This window comes from Nycticebus coucang, chromosome 8 (assembly GCF_027406575.1).
Source record: "Nycticebus coucang isolate mNycCou1 chromosome 8, mNycCou1.pri, whole genome shotgun sequence".
Classification (NCBI taxonomy): Eukaryota; Metazoa; Chordata; class Mammalia; order Primates; family Lorisidae; genus Nycticebus; species Nycticebus coucang.
In genome coordinates this window covers 11303321-11321757 of record NC_069787.1, presented here as the reverse complement: position 1 = coordinate 11321757, position 18437 = coordinate 11303321, and the positions used below count along the sequence as shown (strand labels likewise).

The following is an 18437-nucleotide window of genomic DNA, read 5'->3' as shown; positions in this document are numbered from 1 at the left end:
CCCCTTCCACAGAGTCCCTGTAATTGGTGCATAGTGAGGAAAGAACAGAAGTTGAGAATACATGGGACATTTTTCTGGCCATTTGACATGCAACTTGTGATGAGAACTCATCTCATTCAACAGAATTCTGCTGTGGTTAGACTCACATGAGCAAGACCACAAATCACACTGCATTAAGTGGAAAACAAACCTTGATCCGGAGTCATAGAGGGCTGGAGAAGTACAGTTCAAAACTCGAGTGTGAGGATCCCTCACAGATAAAATGAAGAGAGACTACGATTTTTTTGTTTTTTTAGGACCTGTACTTTTTGAAAAACATAATGCACATTTTAAAAGAACACATCAGCATAAACATGGCCAACCCATGAGGCAGAAATTTTATGTGGCAGGAAACACAGAAATGGCTAATTGGCCCTCATAAGTTCTCAGGGCTAGGCAGGGGCCTATCCTGGGCCCACAGAGGGTGACAATAGCAGAGCCAGGACATACCAGGTGGTGCAGAAGTTGGGCCTGCCCCCCTCAGCTCAGGCCTGGGTAAGCTATCTAGTGAATCTCTAATATGTCAGCTGAAACTAAAGCAAGCAGCTCATAAAAGCCCTCACTGGCTATGGGTGTCAGCAACTGGCTGGTGAAAACTCCAAATGCCTTCGACCCCAGACTCATCAGGAGATGGCACTGTCAGGTAGTGGTTAATTCTGGCTCATAAAACCACAGGGCTATAGAGCCCCTCTTTCTGCTCTGCACCTGGGGTGCTGAAGCAGGTCACTTTTCTGAGATTGAATAACTTCCCCTTCCCACTCCCCCTCCCAACTCTTTAAAATTACCTAGGGATTAGAACTGATTGTATTAGGGGAAATGGGACTGAATTTTGCTATCACCCCTTAAAGCCAGAGAAATGCGTAAGCCTTTAAAGACTTGGTAACAATAAGCCTGATTGCCAGTATTTGATGAGTTTTTACTGTGTGCTGGCCACTGCGTTAAGAGCTAGCCTTGTATAATCTCATCTAATTTTCCAACACCGTTAGGTACGTACTATTATTACTCTCATCTCCAAAGGGGGAAACTGAAGCTCAGAGAGATGGTGCAACAGGCCAAATGTCCCACAGCTGGTGGCAGAGCCTGACCTATTTTTTTTTTCCAAATTAATGTGGGGGTATAAACAGGTTACAATATTTGCATTTGTTAAGTAAAGTCCCCGTTGTAGTTGTGTCCCACACCCAGAAGGTGTGCCATATACCCTTATATCGTGCCCATTAGGTGGAAGCACCCCAAACGCTCTCCCTCCTCCCTTCCTTCCCCCAGTCCCTCTACATTCTCCCCCCCCCACCGCCAACTTCAATAGAACTGCATTTTTCTCATATGTGGGCGTGTATGAATTTGTCTACTGGCTTCATAATACCATTAACATCAGTAATTATTCTATTCATGTCATACTTTACTAAGAAGAATGTGTTTCAACTCCGTCCAGGTTAATACGAGAGTTGTAAAGCCTCCATCTTTTTATGGCTGAATAGTATTCCATGGTACAGAGCCAGGTCTTCAACTCGGGCCACTCTGACTCCCAGGCGTGGGCTCTTCCTTCCTAGGGCAGCCCCGGAGTTCTGGCAGGTGGGGGAGGAGGCAGGAAGGAGCAGGTAGCTTGGTTCAGCATTCCCAGGGGAAGTTATCAAGAACAGGGAGGAGTTGGAACGGGGCTTTAAAATCCAGCCAGGATTTGGGGCGAGGCAAGAGGAAGGAGAAGAAGGCGGCAACCAGCTAGCATGCGCTGAGGGTTTGGCGGATGTGTCTCCTCAGCAGCTCGCTGCTCCCCTTGTCCTGAGCATGGTATAGCTCATGTTGTAGGAGGTAAACCGGGATCTGGAGGAGCCTGTGCAGGGTGGCATGCCCACGTACCTTGCCCTTTGCTCCCACACTGTGCAGACACTGCTGGTCACTCAGAGCCCTGTTTCCTACTGAGCCCTAATCAGCCCTCGGGATCCTTCTCAACACAGCACTCCAGCTCCCCACTGTCCACTGGGGCTGACAGGCGAGATGAAGCACATTCACTGTCCTTGGCGGCCAGCAGGAGAGGAATCAGGACAGGGTCTTCTGATCCCAGAGTCCACGTGCGTTCTGCCGCCTGACTCAGGGGGTAGGAGCACCTTCCCTTCCACTTGTCTCTGCATTTTTATTTCTCTTCTGGTACAGACAGATTCTGGGAAGCTCTCCACCCATGATATCCCAGCCAGAGTGTAGAAAGGTCCTCAGGAAAAACTTAAAAACCTAAACCAATCCTTCCAAGTGATCTGAGAAAATGCCTCGTGCGTTATGAGTTACGGGAACATGACCTCAGTCCCTTCCTGGAGCGTTTGTTACCTGAGAGATTTGCTCCTAAGGTGAAAGCTGCAGCAAGAGGCTGACTTGGGCCAAACCGTCCTTGTCATTCCCTCCCCAAGTCTATGCTAGTTGACAGTGGTTGCCAGGTGGACAGTGTTGAGAGGGCGTCTGAAATCCTCATGGGGCGAGGGCATTGGTGGGTAGTGCCTGCCATGGATGTGTGACTAGGGAGAGGGGACAGCAGGCCAGCCCTGCAAGGCCAGGCCACAGAGCACACACTGGTGGTGGCAGCTGCACACAGTGGCTTTGATCATGCAAAGAGGAAAGTGGCACCCAGATGGGGCTTTGAGCTGTAACAGGAGCACTGGGTCCTGGGAAGGAGAACTCCCTTTCTCCAGGGCCCTGGCCAGGAATCCCGTTAGCTTTACAGCCACAGCCAGCACGGAGCTAGGACGAGACACTGTGAGTGCATGGATCAACCAGACGCCAGGGCTGCTGCTCCCCGTTTCCTAACACAGCTTTTATTCATAAAGTTGAGCAGGGGAAAATGCAGATCCTAGAAGGCCATAGAAACAGACACATCCTGGGAATGGGGCATCCTGGCCCCAGGATGCACTTCTCACTCACCTGAAATGATGCCAATCACCCCCCAGAGACTGGGAACATCTTCTGCTTTGAAAGTCGCCCGCATCTCCTAGAAAGGCAATACAGAGGGGCTTGGGGTCCAGGCTTCTGAGTTCAAAGCTCTCTGTATGGCGTACCAGCTGTGTGGCCTTGGGGAGGCTACTTAAGCTGCCCGTGCCTCAGTTTCCCAAGGGGTAACATTAGTAACTTCCCCATAGAGGTGTGAGGATGAAATGGGTTAGCGTGCGTCAAGCACTTGGAAGGACGCCTGGAACTTAGTGACCGCTCTCAGCATCATCTACTCCTGTCCTTTCTCAACCACGGAATCTGGGGGAGTCGGCCGTCTTCGCAGGGAAAAAAGCAATTACTCTCCCTGAGCTTAATCAGCCTACGCCCGGGGATGCTTAACGCTGGGAGTTAGTAAAATATTGGCCAGCCCTGCTGCCCACTCTGGCGCGGGTGAGCACAGCTCTTGTTTCCTTGTCTCCAAAATCCTTCTTTAGATCCCGGGAGCAGGGAGGGCCCTGGGCAAGAAATAGGAAAGAGTTGGTGTGGGCGTGTTTGCCACCCACAACTTTGCCCCGACGTCCCTCCCCGGGGCCCTCTGCCCTGCCCCAGTCGGTGGGCTGCTAGGCTGTCCCTACCCATTGTCTCTGATGTGCCCACCTGCTGTCCCCACAAAGGAGTGTCCTGCCTCAGACCCACCCAGGAGAACCCTTGCGAGTTCTCACTCCAAACCTCCTTCGTTAGAATCTAAGGGTGGGCCCAGAAGTTTTTCCAAAAGGCCTCCAAGTGGCTCTCACACACCCCAAAGTTTGAGAGGAGGTGCCCCAGGCCTGTCGGACGTAGTGCTGGAAGCCACCTGTCATTCCCTCCACTGATCAGGAGGAAACCCACACACACCACAGTCTCCTAAGGTGGGGTCAGGACTGAGCCCTTCCCAGAGGTTGAGTTGGTGCCACAGCTTCTGTTTGGCTGTATGCCCAGCGGCGGGTAGGACAACAACAGCAAATGTTTATTATGAATTTCCAGGTGAATTCCCACAGTTCCAAAATGGGCCTGGCCCCAAGTGATAAGCTATGGGGTAGGGGAGTTCTCAGAGGGTAGAGTCAGGTTGGTACAGAGATGGAAAGCGCTTACCCCAAGACTAACAGTGAACCCCTCGCAGCTCTCAAGCAGCGGCCCTGACCTCTGTCTCCCCCTCATTTCCCCATCCCTGGGACCTGCCAGGTGGAAGATTTCTGTTCCATGAGAATAAGTAAATAAATGAAGCCAAAATGGACAGCTACCTGTAAACACATTAATATTCAGACAGTTCACAGTCGGATCAATGGGGAAACTCATTGACCGGACACCTTGTCGATTCTATTAGAAGGCGTCTTTGCCCATTTTAAAATTAATAAACCATGAACTACCTTATCCCCATCATGATAGAGTTATACTTTTCTAAGAAAAAAGCAATTTTAAACTAGATTGACTCTTTTAAAATTAGAGGAATATTGCCTATGAAGTAAACGAAGTAAAAAATATTCTGTTTCAAAGGAAAGAAATTCCATGTTGCCAGAGAATTTAAAATGAACACCTACTTAAATTACCCCATTTCTCATCAAGAACTTGAATCTGTGACTACACGATGTAGGCCTGTCTCAGGGGATGACCAAAAGTCATATTCGGTCATGAGAATCCTTGGATTTTGCAAAAGTCTAAAGAAGCCGGGATCACTCGCCAACCTCTTCTCAGCTCTCTGCCCAGTGCTTGAGAATCACAGTTAGTTTATCTCATTTGTCTCTTGCCAATATTTTACTAAAACAGTCGTTCAAGTAAGGTCCAGGGGCCAACTTTTTACATCAGAGTTACCCAGGATTCTTGCTTACAACGCAAATTCTGGGAGGAGGGCGGAGGGAATGGCAAGAGGGAGGGGATTGGTAAATTCTCCCCTAATGTACGCGATGTCAGAGTACACAGCACATCCCTGCATGAAGGCCTCAACTACAACTTGAACTTTATCTTACAAGTGCAAACAGTGAAGCCTAATCATCTGTACCCTCATATTAATCTGAAATTTAAAAAAAAATTAAAAAGAAATACAAATATAAACTGTATATTCCTGAATGCCACATCTCAACTACTGAGTTGGGATCTTGATGGGGGTTGATGGGTCGGCCCTGGGAATCTGCATTTTAATGACTTTCCACGTTTGTCATATTCCGTGTCTTTGAGGAAGACTGCTCTGAGGTATGTAGCTGGTGAGTCTCCTGGAAGTCACAAATCTAAACAGCTGGAAAAGTCAAAGAGAAAAGCAAAGGGAAAAATCAATAACCCATACAGTGTAGATGCTGTGAGTCTGTTAACTCACCCCGCAGCCACCCTGGGTTTTATGATCCTCATTTTTACAGTTGAGGAGCCCAGGCACAGGGAGGCAGTGACGTGACTGTGGTCACACAGTTAGCATGCCTAGGACCAGGACTCGGGTTCAGGACAGACTGACTCCAGAGCCTTTGCTCTTGCTGCTAAAACAGAAGTGGCACAGCCTGCCCTCAGAGAGTGAACAGTCCCAATAGAGAGTCAACTCAAATATACTAGGGATCCTTAAGGACCAGGGAGAGGTCAAAGCATACAGCACTGCTTGTAAGATCAGGAAACACAAGATAGGGCCTTTTCTGCCCTGAGCAAAAGTAGAAATTAAGCACATCAACTGCAGAGCCAAAGAGAAGACAGTCCCAAGTGGGGCAGCAGGTTTTATGAAATCAGCCAACTTACATTATTTTTGTCATTATACTGTAAGAGTTTTATAAATTGGTGTCTCTCCAGCAAATGATAGTAGAAAAGAGGTTTGGAAATAGCAACTTTCCCTTGGTGATAGAGGCTGACTTGTAATTGTAATTATTACCATTACTCAAAAGTCAGAGAACAAAGCAAAATGATCCTTATTTAAATTCTGATGGATAACTTAGCCCACAAGCAAATTTAATAAGATGCCTTTATCATCCCAGTGCTATCCAAAAATGAAAGCTAAATTAGTCTTCGGGGAATAAGAAATATTATTATTATTAGCGAGGCGAGATCTAGCTAGTAAATGAACAGATAGAGCATCCGCAGACAGATGCAAACAGGTGTTTTTTCTCAATGTCAAGATTGTTCTCTATCCCACACAATGAACGTGGGCTATCACAGTTGTAGGAGAAACAGAACCTGCGGGTCAAGAACTGGTTTAAGTTTACTTTCTCTCTCACCGAGAGAAAGTAAAATTCAAATAAGTTTTAATAAATACAGATAGGAAATAGTCTGGAAGGACGAACACAGAATTGTCATCCAGCGATCATCATGGGCCAATGAGGTATAATTTTTTTATATGCTTTTTAAAGCACCGTCAGGGCCTCTTATCAAGGACTCATCCTGAGAAATGTGTTGTTAGGTGATTTTGTCATTATGCAAACATCATAGAATGTACTTACACAAACCTAGATGGCACAAAGGTTTGAGAAAGACCGTGTGATGATCCATTATTTCACTGCCCAGAAACACAATCAACAGCTTCCTTTCTGATTCACCTGAGAAGGTTTCAATTTGCTCAGTTCAGCGGTGCTGCTGGGAGGGCTTCATTTGTTTCTGTCCATGTGGATTTTACAGTTCTTGATTTTTATGTATCTCAATTCATAATGGCCTGCATAGAGCCTCCTGCATGCTGAGGCTATATGATATTTCTTATTGTTCCTGCACTGCAGCTTTTGACTACGCTGATACTGTGGGCAATTGGAACACAAATCACTCAGAGATAGGAGTTTTTCAAGTCCGTTATAATCTTTATGTGGTCCAGACGGAAATGCCACGTGGCACATGACTCTATAACACACCTACAATAAAGTGCGTGCATCTGAATGTGTTCAGCTTGTTGAACGTTGACACAGACACACTTTCCCAGCACTGCCACCAAGATCAAGATGTAGAACATTTCCTACACGCACATGGTAGATAAAGGAGGCATATTTTTTCCATTCTTCCTTTCATCTGTGTTTTCTTATCTGTGACAATGGACAGATGTTACCTTCTTAATTTGAATAAAGAAGCTACATTAAGTTAAAAAGTAAAGTCTATGGGGCAGTGCCTGTGGCTCAAAGGAGTACGGCACCAGCCCCATAAGCCGGAGGTGGTGGGTTCAAACCCAGCCCAGGCCAAAAACTGCAAATAAATAAATAAATAAAGTCTATGTATTTCAGAAGCTATAATGTCAGAAGATACTGCATGTTGAGTTTTTCCTGGTTTCTGTCATTGTTTCTTTGACTGAGGGAGTCCTGCCCACATCACCTGTCTCTCCTTCCTCCTCCTCCCAGGGCTTGCAGTACATGGAGCTCATCCCCAAGGAGAAACAGCCAGTGACGGGCACCGAGGGCGCCTATTACCGCCGCCGCCAGCTCATGCATCAGCTCCCCATGTATGACCAGGACCCCTCTCGCTGCCGCGGACTTTTGGAGAACGAGTTGAAAGTGATGGAAGAATTTGTCAAGCAATATAAGAGTGAAGCCCTCGGCGTGGGAGAGGTGGCCCTCCCGGGGCAGGGTGGCTTGCCCAAGGAGGAGGGGAAGCGACAAGAAAAGCCAGAGGCCGCAGAGACCGCTGCCCCAACCACCAATGGCAGCCTCGGAGACCCATCCAAAGAAGTGGAATACGTAAGTGTCTCCCACGCGTCTGGCCTGGTGGAACCTACTGAGGCCCCGGGCTGCACAGTCAGGGCCCCACCGTGAGGCTTACTCATGACTTCATGCGTTCTGCATATATTTGTTGCTCCTTTACTCTATGCCGGACACTGTCCCATGGAAAATAATGAAAGGTCACTGCCATCCTTGAAAGCCTCATAGCACGGTGGAGGTCACAGGTAACCAAACTGTCGCAGCCTCCAACCTGGCCTGGTGGTGAGGGTGGGGCTTAGGAAGTTGGGGAGGTACCAAGTGGTCTCTGAAGAATGATGGGGTTTGCCATGCCAAGGGGAGGATGTATACCCCCAAGAGGTGATTTGTGTACCCCCTTAAGGAGCTATAGTGTCATAGAGCATGGCACAGAGGCCTAAAAGTAGCCCCACGGGACTCAAAGTGTGGCACGCTTGGGGAGCTGGGGACGCGAGGCTGGAGGGCAGTGGTAGAGCTTACTGGAGAGCCATGCCACCCATCCACTCATCCTTCAGAAACTGACCAGCTTATAGCATCTGCCAACTCCCAAGAAATCAGACAAGCAAAGGACACTACCCCCAAATTGCAGAACAAGCCGTGGACTTAGGACTTTATTTTAAGGGTGGCAGGAAGGCTATTGATTGGAAGTATCATGTGGTCCAAGCTGTGCTTTCCAAAGTTTTCTGGAATAATGCCATAGTCCACTTTCTGCTGCTTATAACAGAATACTTAAAATTGGGGGAATTGCAAAGAAAAGGAATTTATTTCTTACAATTATGGAGGCTAAGTCCTAGGTCAAGGAGGAGCATCTGGATAGGGCCTGCATGGTGGTGGGGACTCCCTGCAGAGGGGGCACGGGGCAGCACGTGGTGAGGGCCTGGGACTGAGCATGCTCATGTGGGCTCTCAAGTGTCTCGTCCACTTCTTAGAAAGCCCCCCCCCATGATAATCCAGTTCATCCATGGATCCATGAGTGGATTAATCCATCTATGAGGGCAGAGCCCTCATAGCCCAGTCGACTTATAGAGGCCCCACCTCGTCATACCAGCACTTTGGGGATTAAGTTTCCCCTTGAGTTTCGGAGGATCTGTTCAAACCACAGCAAGTAGTGATGTGGAAGTACTATTTTGAGAAACCACAAAAGAGCAGCCAATATTTAAGAGGTGAAGGTGTCATGGCCTTCAACTGCCCCATAGGAGGCAAGAGGACTAATTTGAGACTGGTGCCACGTAGGGCTGGGGCTCACTCTGTCCTGGCCCCCAGCTTCCCCTTTACTTTTTTTTTCCCCTACCCCCCGCAGCCAAGTGACCTCATTTGCTTCTTTTGTCTTTGACATTTGGAGATAAAGTCCCAACATACGGGGTCCTGGAACACATCACCTGTCTTGCTGGGACAGGCTGACAGTCGCTAGTGAGCCAGATAACCCAAGGAAAGGCCAGCCCAAACGCTACTGCTGCACATCCAGAGAGGAAAGGCTCCCTCTGTCCTGGGGTCACTCAAGCTAGTTGTCCAAAACTTGGGTTTTCCATCCCAACCCCCATCTCATCAGCATAGCCTAGGATTGCCATTCAAGGAACTATGGGCTCAGGCTGGTTTAGCTAAGAACTCTGAGACAAAAGAACAAAATTTATTTTCTCTGATACAGATTTGACAGTGATGTTCAAAAGGCCCATTTCTCAGGAACAATATGTGTCCTAGGGACTGCTACAGAAATTGACTCTAGTTACCACTTTCCATATGGTGTTCTTACACGCCTCACCCCTGTCCTGCCCTCTGTCCTTGTTCAAATACCTGTCTGTATGATCATTCCATGTTGGAAGAAGATCTCTGAATCTTGCACCATTTCCAAATTGCCATTTCTAAGAGAGATGCTGATCTGAGAATGTATTTTATCCTCAACTGAGCCTGCATATTTGTACAGTGTGGAACGGGGGCAGAGGTGGCCTGAGATCCCCAGTCCTTACCCTTGACTAGCTTTAGGAAACACTTGGGACACTTGGGAAGCATTCAATAACCATACTAGGCAGTAAATGGTAAATTCCACAGTTAGAAAATAAGTAGGGAATCTGAAGGAAGCCCGTCGTTGGCTGGGCTGGGCTGGCTGTGGGAGGAAGACCGCTCCTTCTTTGCCGTACCCACAGTTGTAATTCAGTAACTATGTCGTTAGTGGATTATTGTCTATGACCCCCCACCTCCGCCAGATGCTGAGGTCTTGTTCATCTTTGTATTTGCAGCAGGTATCATGGATAAAGATAGTAGATGCTTAATAACTATGCCATCCACGAATGAATATGTGAAAGATGGGACCTATCTGGATGTCATGTTGCCCAAGGGGATGGTGAGATTCTAGCCCCGTGTCTAGTAAGCACGTGCCCTGTGCCGAGCACTGGGCTCCCACTGTCAGGGTCTTTCTTGAATTTTCACAGTTGCCGGGTAAGGTCAATTTTACCAAACCCATTTTACAGGTGAAGAATCTGAAATGCAGACAATAGTTAAATATTCCAAGATGCCGCAGTTTCTAAGAGGCTTTTATACTATATGGTGCCAAGTTATTTGTCCTGGGAAGAAAGAAAATGGGGTGCTCTTATTTAAGTCCTTGTTTATCTCTCTGAAGCAGAGGAGCAAGTCCTGATAAAGGCAGTGAATTAGCAATGGGCCACTAGGAATGGGCATGGGCTGCGCTGGCCAAACTGTTTGCCTTAACCCACGGCAGCCACACAGGACACACTGTGGTAGCACCATTTCTAGAGTCAGACAGGGAGCCCAATTCCTGCTCCCTGGGGAAGGGCAATGAACTTCACAAGTAGTCATTGGGGCCATGAACTGGAGAACCCAGGTGTGAGGAGGAAATGGTAGGATTCAGCCTGATACCCCACAATGGAACAGAGGTCTGGAAGAGGGGAATAAGTAAAAGTATCTGAACTCTTTTGTAACACCTGCCTGCTCCTGGTTGTGATAGTGATTGTTATGATGGCCGTCCCAGCTACCACTTGGCGGGCGTCATTCTAAACCAAGGACAGTACTAAGCATGACGCTGTCTGACTTACCACTTAACAACCACCCAGCAATGTGAAGAGGCCGGGCCTCCCCGGGCTGCTGGGCCTCAGAACTTGATTCGAACAATATTCACTAGAAACCAAGTCCATGGTTTTCCTAGTTCTCAGAGATTATTGCTAGGGACACAAAACCATAGTTTTCCATAGAAGGACCATGTGGCCAGTTTGGGAGCCATCACAGTGAATAAAACAACATAGGCATCCTCATGGCAGGACTTTGCAGAGCTTTCAGTAGGTGATTTAGGTGATTCTTAAACTAAATGCACCTGGAAGGGGCTTGTCAAACTCCAGAAGGCTGGATCCCACCCCAGAGTCCTTTCTTTTTTTTTTTTTTATTGTTGGGGATTCATTGAGGGTACAATAAGCCAGGTTACACTGATTGCAATTGTTAGGTAAAGTCCCTCTTGCAATCATGTCTTGCCCCCATAAAGTGTGACACACACCAAGTCCCCACCCCCCTCCCTCCATCCCTCTTTCTGCTTTCCCCCCCATAACCTTAATTGTCATTAATTGTCCTCATATCAAAATTGAGTACATAGGATTCATGCTTCTCCATTCTTGTGATGCTTTACTAAGAATAATGTCTTCCACTTCCATCCAAGTTAATACGAAGGATGTAAAGTCTCCATTTTTTTTAATGGCTGAATAGTATTCCATGGTATACATATACCACAGCTTGTTAATCCATTCCTGGGTTGGTGGGCGTTTAGGCTGTTTCCACATTTTGGCAATTGTAAATTGAGCTGCAATAAACAGTCTAGTACAAGTGTCCTTATGATAAAAGGATTTTTTTCCTTCTGGGTAGATGCCCAGTAATGGGATTGCAGGATCAAATGGGAGGTCTAGGTTGAGTGCTTTGAGGTTTCTCCATACTTCCTTCCAAAAAGGTTGTACTAGTTTGCCGTCCCACCAGCAGTGTAAAAGTGTTCCCTTCTCTCCACATCCACGCCAGCATCTGCAGTTTTGAGATTTTGAGATGTGGGCCATTCTCACTGGGGTTAGATGATATCTCAGGGTTGTTTTGATTTGCATTTCTCTAATATATAGAGATGATGAACATTTTTTCATGTGTTTGTTAGCCATTCATCTGTCATCTTTAGAGAAGGTTCTATTCATGTCTCTTGCCCATTGATATATGGGATTGTTGGCTTTTTTCATGTGGATTAATTTGAGTTCTCTATAGATCCTAGTTATCAAGCTTTTGTCTGATTGAAAATATGCAAATATCCTTTCCCATTGTGTAGGTTGTCTCTTTGCTTTGGTTATTGTCTCCTTAGCTGTACAGAAGTTTTTCAGTTTAATGAAGTCCCATTTGTTTATTTTTGTTGTTGTTGCAATTGCCATGGCAGTCTTCTTCATGAAGTCTTTCCCCAAGCCAATATCTTCCAGTGTTTTTCCTATGCTTTCTTTGAGGATTTTTATTGTTTCATGCCTTAAATTTAAGTCCTTTATCCATCTTGAATCAATTTTTGTGAGTGGGGAAAGGTGTGGGTCCAGTTTCAGTCTTTTACATGTAGACATCCAGTTCTCCCAACACCATTTATTGAATAGGGAGTCTTTCCCCCAAGGTATGTTCTTGTTTGGTTTATCAAAGATTAGGTGGTTGTAAGATGTTACTTTCACTTCTTGGTTTTCAATTCGATTCCAAGTGTCTATGTCTCTGTTTTTGTGCCAGTCCATAAATGTTATCCACCATATTAACAGAGGCAAAAATAAAGATCACATGATCCTCTCAGTATATGCAGAAAAAGCATTTGATAAAATCCAGCATCCTTTTCTAATTAGAACACTGAAGAGTATAGGCATAGGTGGCACATTTCTAAAACTGATTGAAGCTATCTATGACAAACCCACAGCCAATATTTTACTGAATGGAGTAAAACTCAAAGCTTTTCCTCTTAGAACTGGAACCAGACAAGGTTGTCCTCTGTCACCTTTACTATTCAACGTAGTGCTGGAAGTTCTGGCCAATACAATTAGGCAAGACAAGGAAATAAAGGGAATCCAAATGGGAGCAGAGGAGGTCAAACTCTCCCTCTTTGCTGACGACATGATCTTATACTTAGAGAACCCCAAAGACTCAACCACAAGACTCCTAGAAGTCATCAAAAAATACAGTAATGTTTCAGGATATAAAATCAATGTCCACAAGTCAGTAGCCTTTGTATACAATCAATAACAGTCAAGATGAGAAGCCAGTTAAGGACACAACTCCCTTCACCATAGTCTCAAAGAAAATGAAATACCTAGGAATATACCTAACGAAGGAGGTGAAGGACCTCTATAAAGAAAACTATGAGATCCTCAGAAAGGAAATAGCAGAGGATATTAACAAATGGAAGAACATACCATGCTCATGGATTGGAAGAATCAACATTGTTAAAATGTCTATACTTCCCAAAGCAATCTACCTATTCAATGCCATTCCTATCAAAATACCAACATCGTACTTTCAAGATTTGGAAAAAATGATTCTGCGTTTTGTATGGAACCGGAAAAAAACCCGTATAGCTAAGGCAGTTCTCTGTAACAAAAATAAAGCTGGGGGCATCAGCATACCAGATTTTAGTCTGTACTACAAAGCCATAGTGCTCAAGACAGCATGGTACTGGCACAAAAACAGAGTCCTTTCTTAGTAAGTGTGGGATGGGGCCTGGAAATCAACATTTCTGACAAGTCTGCAGGTGATGCCAGCATTGGTCTGGGGCCACACGTCAAGGACCACTGCTAAGAGTGTTAAAAATCTCCCTAGATGTGAGCTTGGCAGAAATGACATCACCCATTTGCTACCTGTGTATAGTAACAGTCCAGTGACAGGGGCACTTTCTAGATGCATTTGGCCTCCTGGCTTTATTTCTGTATTTATTTGTTTACCCAGGGGAAGCCCACCTCAGGGGAGCCCATCTCTCAGCACGCTGCACGGCATTCTCTGTTCCCTTCATTGTCTGCGGGAGGTTCTGGAAACACAGACACAGAATCTACCACACGCTCTACACCCCACCCAACCACCCCCATCCTTGACATCAGGGTCTCAGTGGCGTGAGGCCCACCAGCCCCACTTTCTTCTACACTTTGCTCAGCACGAGCACATTCGGTGTCCTCATGCTGCCCTGCCAGCCTGCAGGGGTGGGACCCTTCCTCTGGGGCTTCAGGAGGGGCCCAGGTCAGAACCATGGCAGGGTCAGCCCGCCACCTCCTCCCACCCACTGTCCACCAAACTGTCCCCAGTAAAAAGCATTATCCACACCAGAGGAGTGATACACGTCATGCCAAAAGCCTTTTCCAAATCTCTCATGTGGAATTCTGGCAAAGGGGCTATTTTGAGTGAAGCCAGGTAACAGCGGGTCAGCCAGGCTGCAGGACACTGGGCCGCTGAAGTCCAGCCCACCCAAATGGCTGGGGCTATCTGGTTGTGCAGATCTGTATCCCTGCCCCAGCTTTCAAGCCCCAGGCCTTCAGACAGGCCCCATGGATAGGACCTACGAACCTAAAATTAGCCTCGGCACTTCTGTCTACTTGAGAAATGAACCAGAAAGCTATGGCTGCCCACACCGACCTCAGGCAGGCCTCTGAAGGCATCGTCATTCCTGAAGTGAGGCAGGTGGACACTATGGGAAGTGCCTTCAGACACCAAGTTGCCAGAGCAATTGTTCTTGAAGAGGAAATAGGAGGCCAAAAAGATCCCAGCCCCAGAAACTAACTCACCCACTGTCACTCCCCGAGAAGAAGTTTTTAATCACTGAGACCAATTAAAGCCTGACAATATCTAGCCTCCTTCTGCCTTTTTCTTGCATATGGTGGAGGTGACAAGCTGGGAATAGGGAGGAGAGAGGGGCAATGGTCCCGGTGCGACAAGCCCTCGTCAAAGTCTCAATCTCTTTAAATCTTAGTAACAACTGAGAGAGACATGGGGATTGCTATACCTTTTGGGGATCAGGGGTCCCAGTTCCCCAAACCCAGTTGACCTGGTTCGATTATTCAGCTGAGCTAGAAAGTTCAACTAAGGCAGTAATTGAAAGCAAAAATGAATGGAAGCTGGAAATAAAACTGAAGCAGTTCAGGCAGCGCAAATAGAGAGCACAGTAACCTACACAAGTCTCAGGGTAACAGAGATTTCATTTGAAAACAAAGAGAAAATTTAGAGCACTTCTAAAAAGAGTTAGAAGTGGGTCCCTCTCCTGATGGAGAGAAGGCAAAAGAGACAGAGGCAGAATGGCTGTGCAGAGGTATAAATACCCTCTTTCTCCTCATTGTAACTGGCTGCAAATCTTTCATTGGTCTTTCTGCGCCACCAGGAATGATGACTCTTTTCTATTCGTCATTGATTACTGTCTCTTTTTATTGGTCCTTGGTCACCTAGGTTACTTCACACCCATATCCTTATGGGCCTTCCAGACTTCTATGTTCTGCAGGCCAAGCTTTCCTCCCACCCACCCTTGAAGCCTCTGTCTGAGTGTCCCTTCTCAATACCTGTCACACAGATGGGGACCCTGAGGCAGAGAGAGGTTCACCAGCTTGCAGAACAGTGGTGTGGCTGAGCTGGCCCAGGCCTTTGTGCTTTGCTTTGCTAGCAGTATGGAGTCTCAGCAGTCCTGGGGCGTAGGCAGGGTGGGGCCAACAGTGCAAGAGGGTGTGTATATGTAGTGTTTAGGTTTGCAGTGACTCAGCTCAGCCACTGAGGACTGTGGAAGCCTCTTATCTGTGTGCCAAGAACAATGGAAGGACTTCCCTGGCCCACCCCAGTTCCCTCCATGTCCCTTCTGTGGGCATCAAAAGGGTTCCATGGCCAGACTGCTGCTGGTTCCAGGAACCTGGACCAATTCACACAGTCTGGTCATAGCCCTTATCCAATCGCCGGGCCCTGTACTCCCCACCTGGATGGAATTTCTGGGCCCCTGCACTGTGTGGGCAATGATCTTAATGCTCCAATTGTTAACAGCTCTGTCAGGCTGTTTCCCTGCATTAGAGAGCTTACTGGATATATTCTCAGAAATTAAATATACAGATTTCCTGGGCATGCTTATTTTGCCCAGGAATTTCCACCCCTTCCTGCACACCAAACTTGTAACTGTAGAAAGGGGAAAGAAAGCCAGAACCCAGAACGCAGCCCTGAATGTAATCTCTACTCCTTAGTATGTACCCTTTCTGCCAGGAGCCTCCCCACGGCCTTGCCCCTCCCCCTCAGCACCCCCTCTCCCACCCTGAGTGGTTGCCCCTAAGAGAGCAAACTTAGAAGGAGGGGAGCGACCTGAGAGAGTTGAAGATGCCTCTGTTCTCGGGTAGTCATAAAGATGTGTGAATATGGACCCAGCTTACCCACCAGGACTACTCGGGAGCACAGTCCGCCCCCTTTCCTCACAAGAATGCAGAGGTAGGACAGAGGCCTGGCACCTCTCCCTCTTACCAAAGGTCTCAGATGGAAACTTACAGCAGCTGGCGGCTCAGCCTGACTCCAGCCCCAGCAGAGGGACATATTTGTGGGCAAGGGACTTCCAAGCCTTTGTCTGAGCAGATGTTTGGCTTGTGGGCTCTGCAGGCTGGCTGGCTGGCTCTTCTGCCAGCCCCTTCGGGAATCTGAAACCTCCACCCTTCCCCCTTTTGTGCTCCCATTTGAGCTGGACAATGACAGGAGGGTGGGAGGCCCAGAGACAAACCTGGAGTCGCTCAGCCTGAGGATCCTCTGCTCCCCCACTGCTGCCACCCCCTGCCCCCAGCACCTATGGGCAGGGGCCTGGGAGCAGCCTGCAGGATCACCATGTTGCCAGCTTCTCAGCCTCCCCCTTCTTTAAAGTGGAGATACTTTAATGACATTTAACAAGATCTTTTTACCAAAGAAAATTCCCTTTCTCCCACTTTTTATACTATAAATACTTTCCCCTGTAGCCACATGGTGTTCACAAGCATTTTTTTTCTTCTTTTGAGTGGGCTGAATAATATCCCATTGACTTAAACTGGGGTTAAAAAACGCCAGAGGCTTGGTGGGCCACGTAGCCTCTGTCTCCACTAAACAGTTTAGACCTTGTAGCCCTGAAGCTGGGACAGACAATAGTTAAATAAATGATCATGGCTGTGCTCCAGTAAAACTTTGTTTATAAAAATAGGTGGTGGGCTGGCTTGGGCCCACAGACGGATGTAGTTTGATGACTCCTGAACCAGGAGAAACGTAAAAGAAAATAGCTTTGGACTTTTATTAATTACTTTGGTTTTATGCAGCTTTGTTTTGCTATTTATAGGTCAAGAGATGATGATGATGATGGTGATGATGATGTGTGTCATCTGCCATCTACTGACTAAGGGGTGCCAGACACCGTGCCAGAAGTTTTACATGTTATTTTATTTAATCCCAAGAATTATCCTACAAAGTATATCATCCCCCTTTTTACAAACAATAAAATTAAGAGACATTCTTAGAAAAGTTAAACAGTGTTTTCAAACTTCAGGTCACAACCCATCAGTGGATAGTACATCTGTGTTGTCAATGACAATCAGATTTATTTTTTAAGTTGAAAAGAAAAATTGTTTGGAGGGTTAAATTTGCCGGGAGGTGGGGGGGGATCTTTTGTTTCAGGTGTGTGTTTGTGTGTGTGTAATGAATCAGGATATAAAATTTATTTCCTACTGTGGATCATAGACAAAAATAAAATTTCAAAACGCAAAGTTAAAGAAGTAATAGGAGCTCCCATCTCCGAAGCACCTGTGCAGCTCTAAGCATTGTGAGGCCACTGCGATAGAGATGACCACATTTTTCCCTACTCAGCTAGGGACCTTACAGACTTGAATCACTAACGTGGAACCACAGTTGCAGAAAGGGAATTAAATTCCCCAAGCAGCATCCTTTCCCAAGAAGCCAGTCCTTGAGCTCATCAAAGCAGGATTTGAGAACAGTCCAGACTGTATTCTCTCTTACACGTAGAACATTTTTGAATCCTTTCTGTCTCCATCTCCCCCTACCTCACATACCGAGTGATGGAGATTCAGTTAGACATGGCTAACATTTTGCCTTGCTTGGGACAGAGCCCTATAACTGGTAACCTGCCCCAGGAAGAATCTTAAGGAGAAAGTGTTGGTGAACGGTAGTGACTACCAGCACCAACGTGAGACATTTTCTACAAGTCAGGCCCTGCCACAAGTTACAAATGAGGTAACCGAGGCTCAGAGGGGTGGAGGATTGTCCAGTGACTTCACCAGTGATGAAGCCATGGTATGAACTGAACTCTACAGCCCTCACATGACCTACCATTACACACCCAGCCTGCTCATTGCACACCACAGGAGCTACGGTCTAGGGGAGCAGACTTACGACAGCTGATGACGCCAGAGTGATGCTAGGCCAGAAAAGGAAAAAGAAAAAGAAAACACTCTGGGATCCGTGAGGCTGCACGGTAAAGATGGTGAATAATCACCATAAGAGGAAATGGGGAGATGCTGTTTATAAATAAATTGTTGAGTATTTGCATTGGAAAGAACCCAGCGCCTAAATTCAAGGCCTTTGTGTTAATATTTACTGTATTGTAATAGTGAGATTTTCACAAGGCTCTCTGGGTTTAGACTGAGTGGACCTTTGGATAAGAGCCTTCCAGAAGAAAACAGCACAATTGGGATAGAACTTCTGGCAAGCCCGCAGTAGAGATTATGGCTGGTTTAGGAGTGTTCTCTGTATCCGCTGCTCCCTTTCTGAAGGCCAGCACAGCTTTGTCCCTAGAGACGGTTCTGTAGCCATGTAACCCTTGGCCACTGGCCTGAATCTGCTGTTGCTGAAACACTTTGTGTCTTGGTT

The 18437-nt window shown here is 46.8% G+C and overlaps 1 protein-coding gene across 1 annotated transcript in view; it reads left to right on the top strand.

Annotated features, from left to right (window-relative positions):
* The window catches only part of LMCD1 (LIM and cysteine rich domains 1), a 69194-nt gene that overhangs the window by 40580 nt on the left and 10177 nt on the right, over positions 1-18437 (top strand). The window contains exon 4 of the mRNA XM_053600043.1: positions 7272-7607. Coding sequence (XP_053456018.1) covers positions 7272-7607 — 336 coding nt within the window. The remainder of the gene's footprint in view (positions 1-7271; positions 7608-18437) is intronic.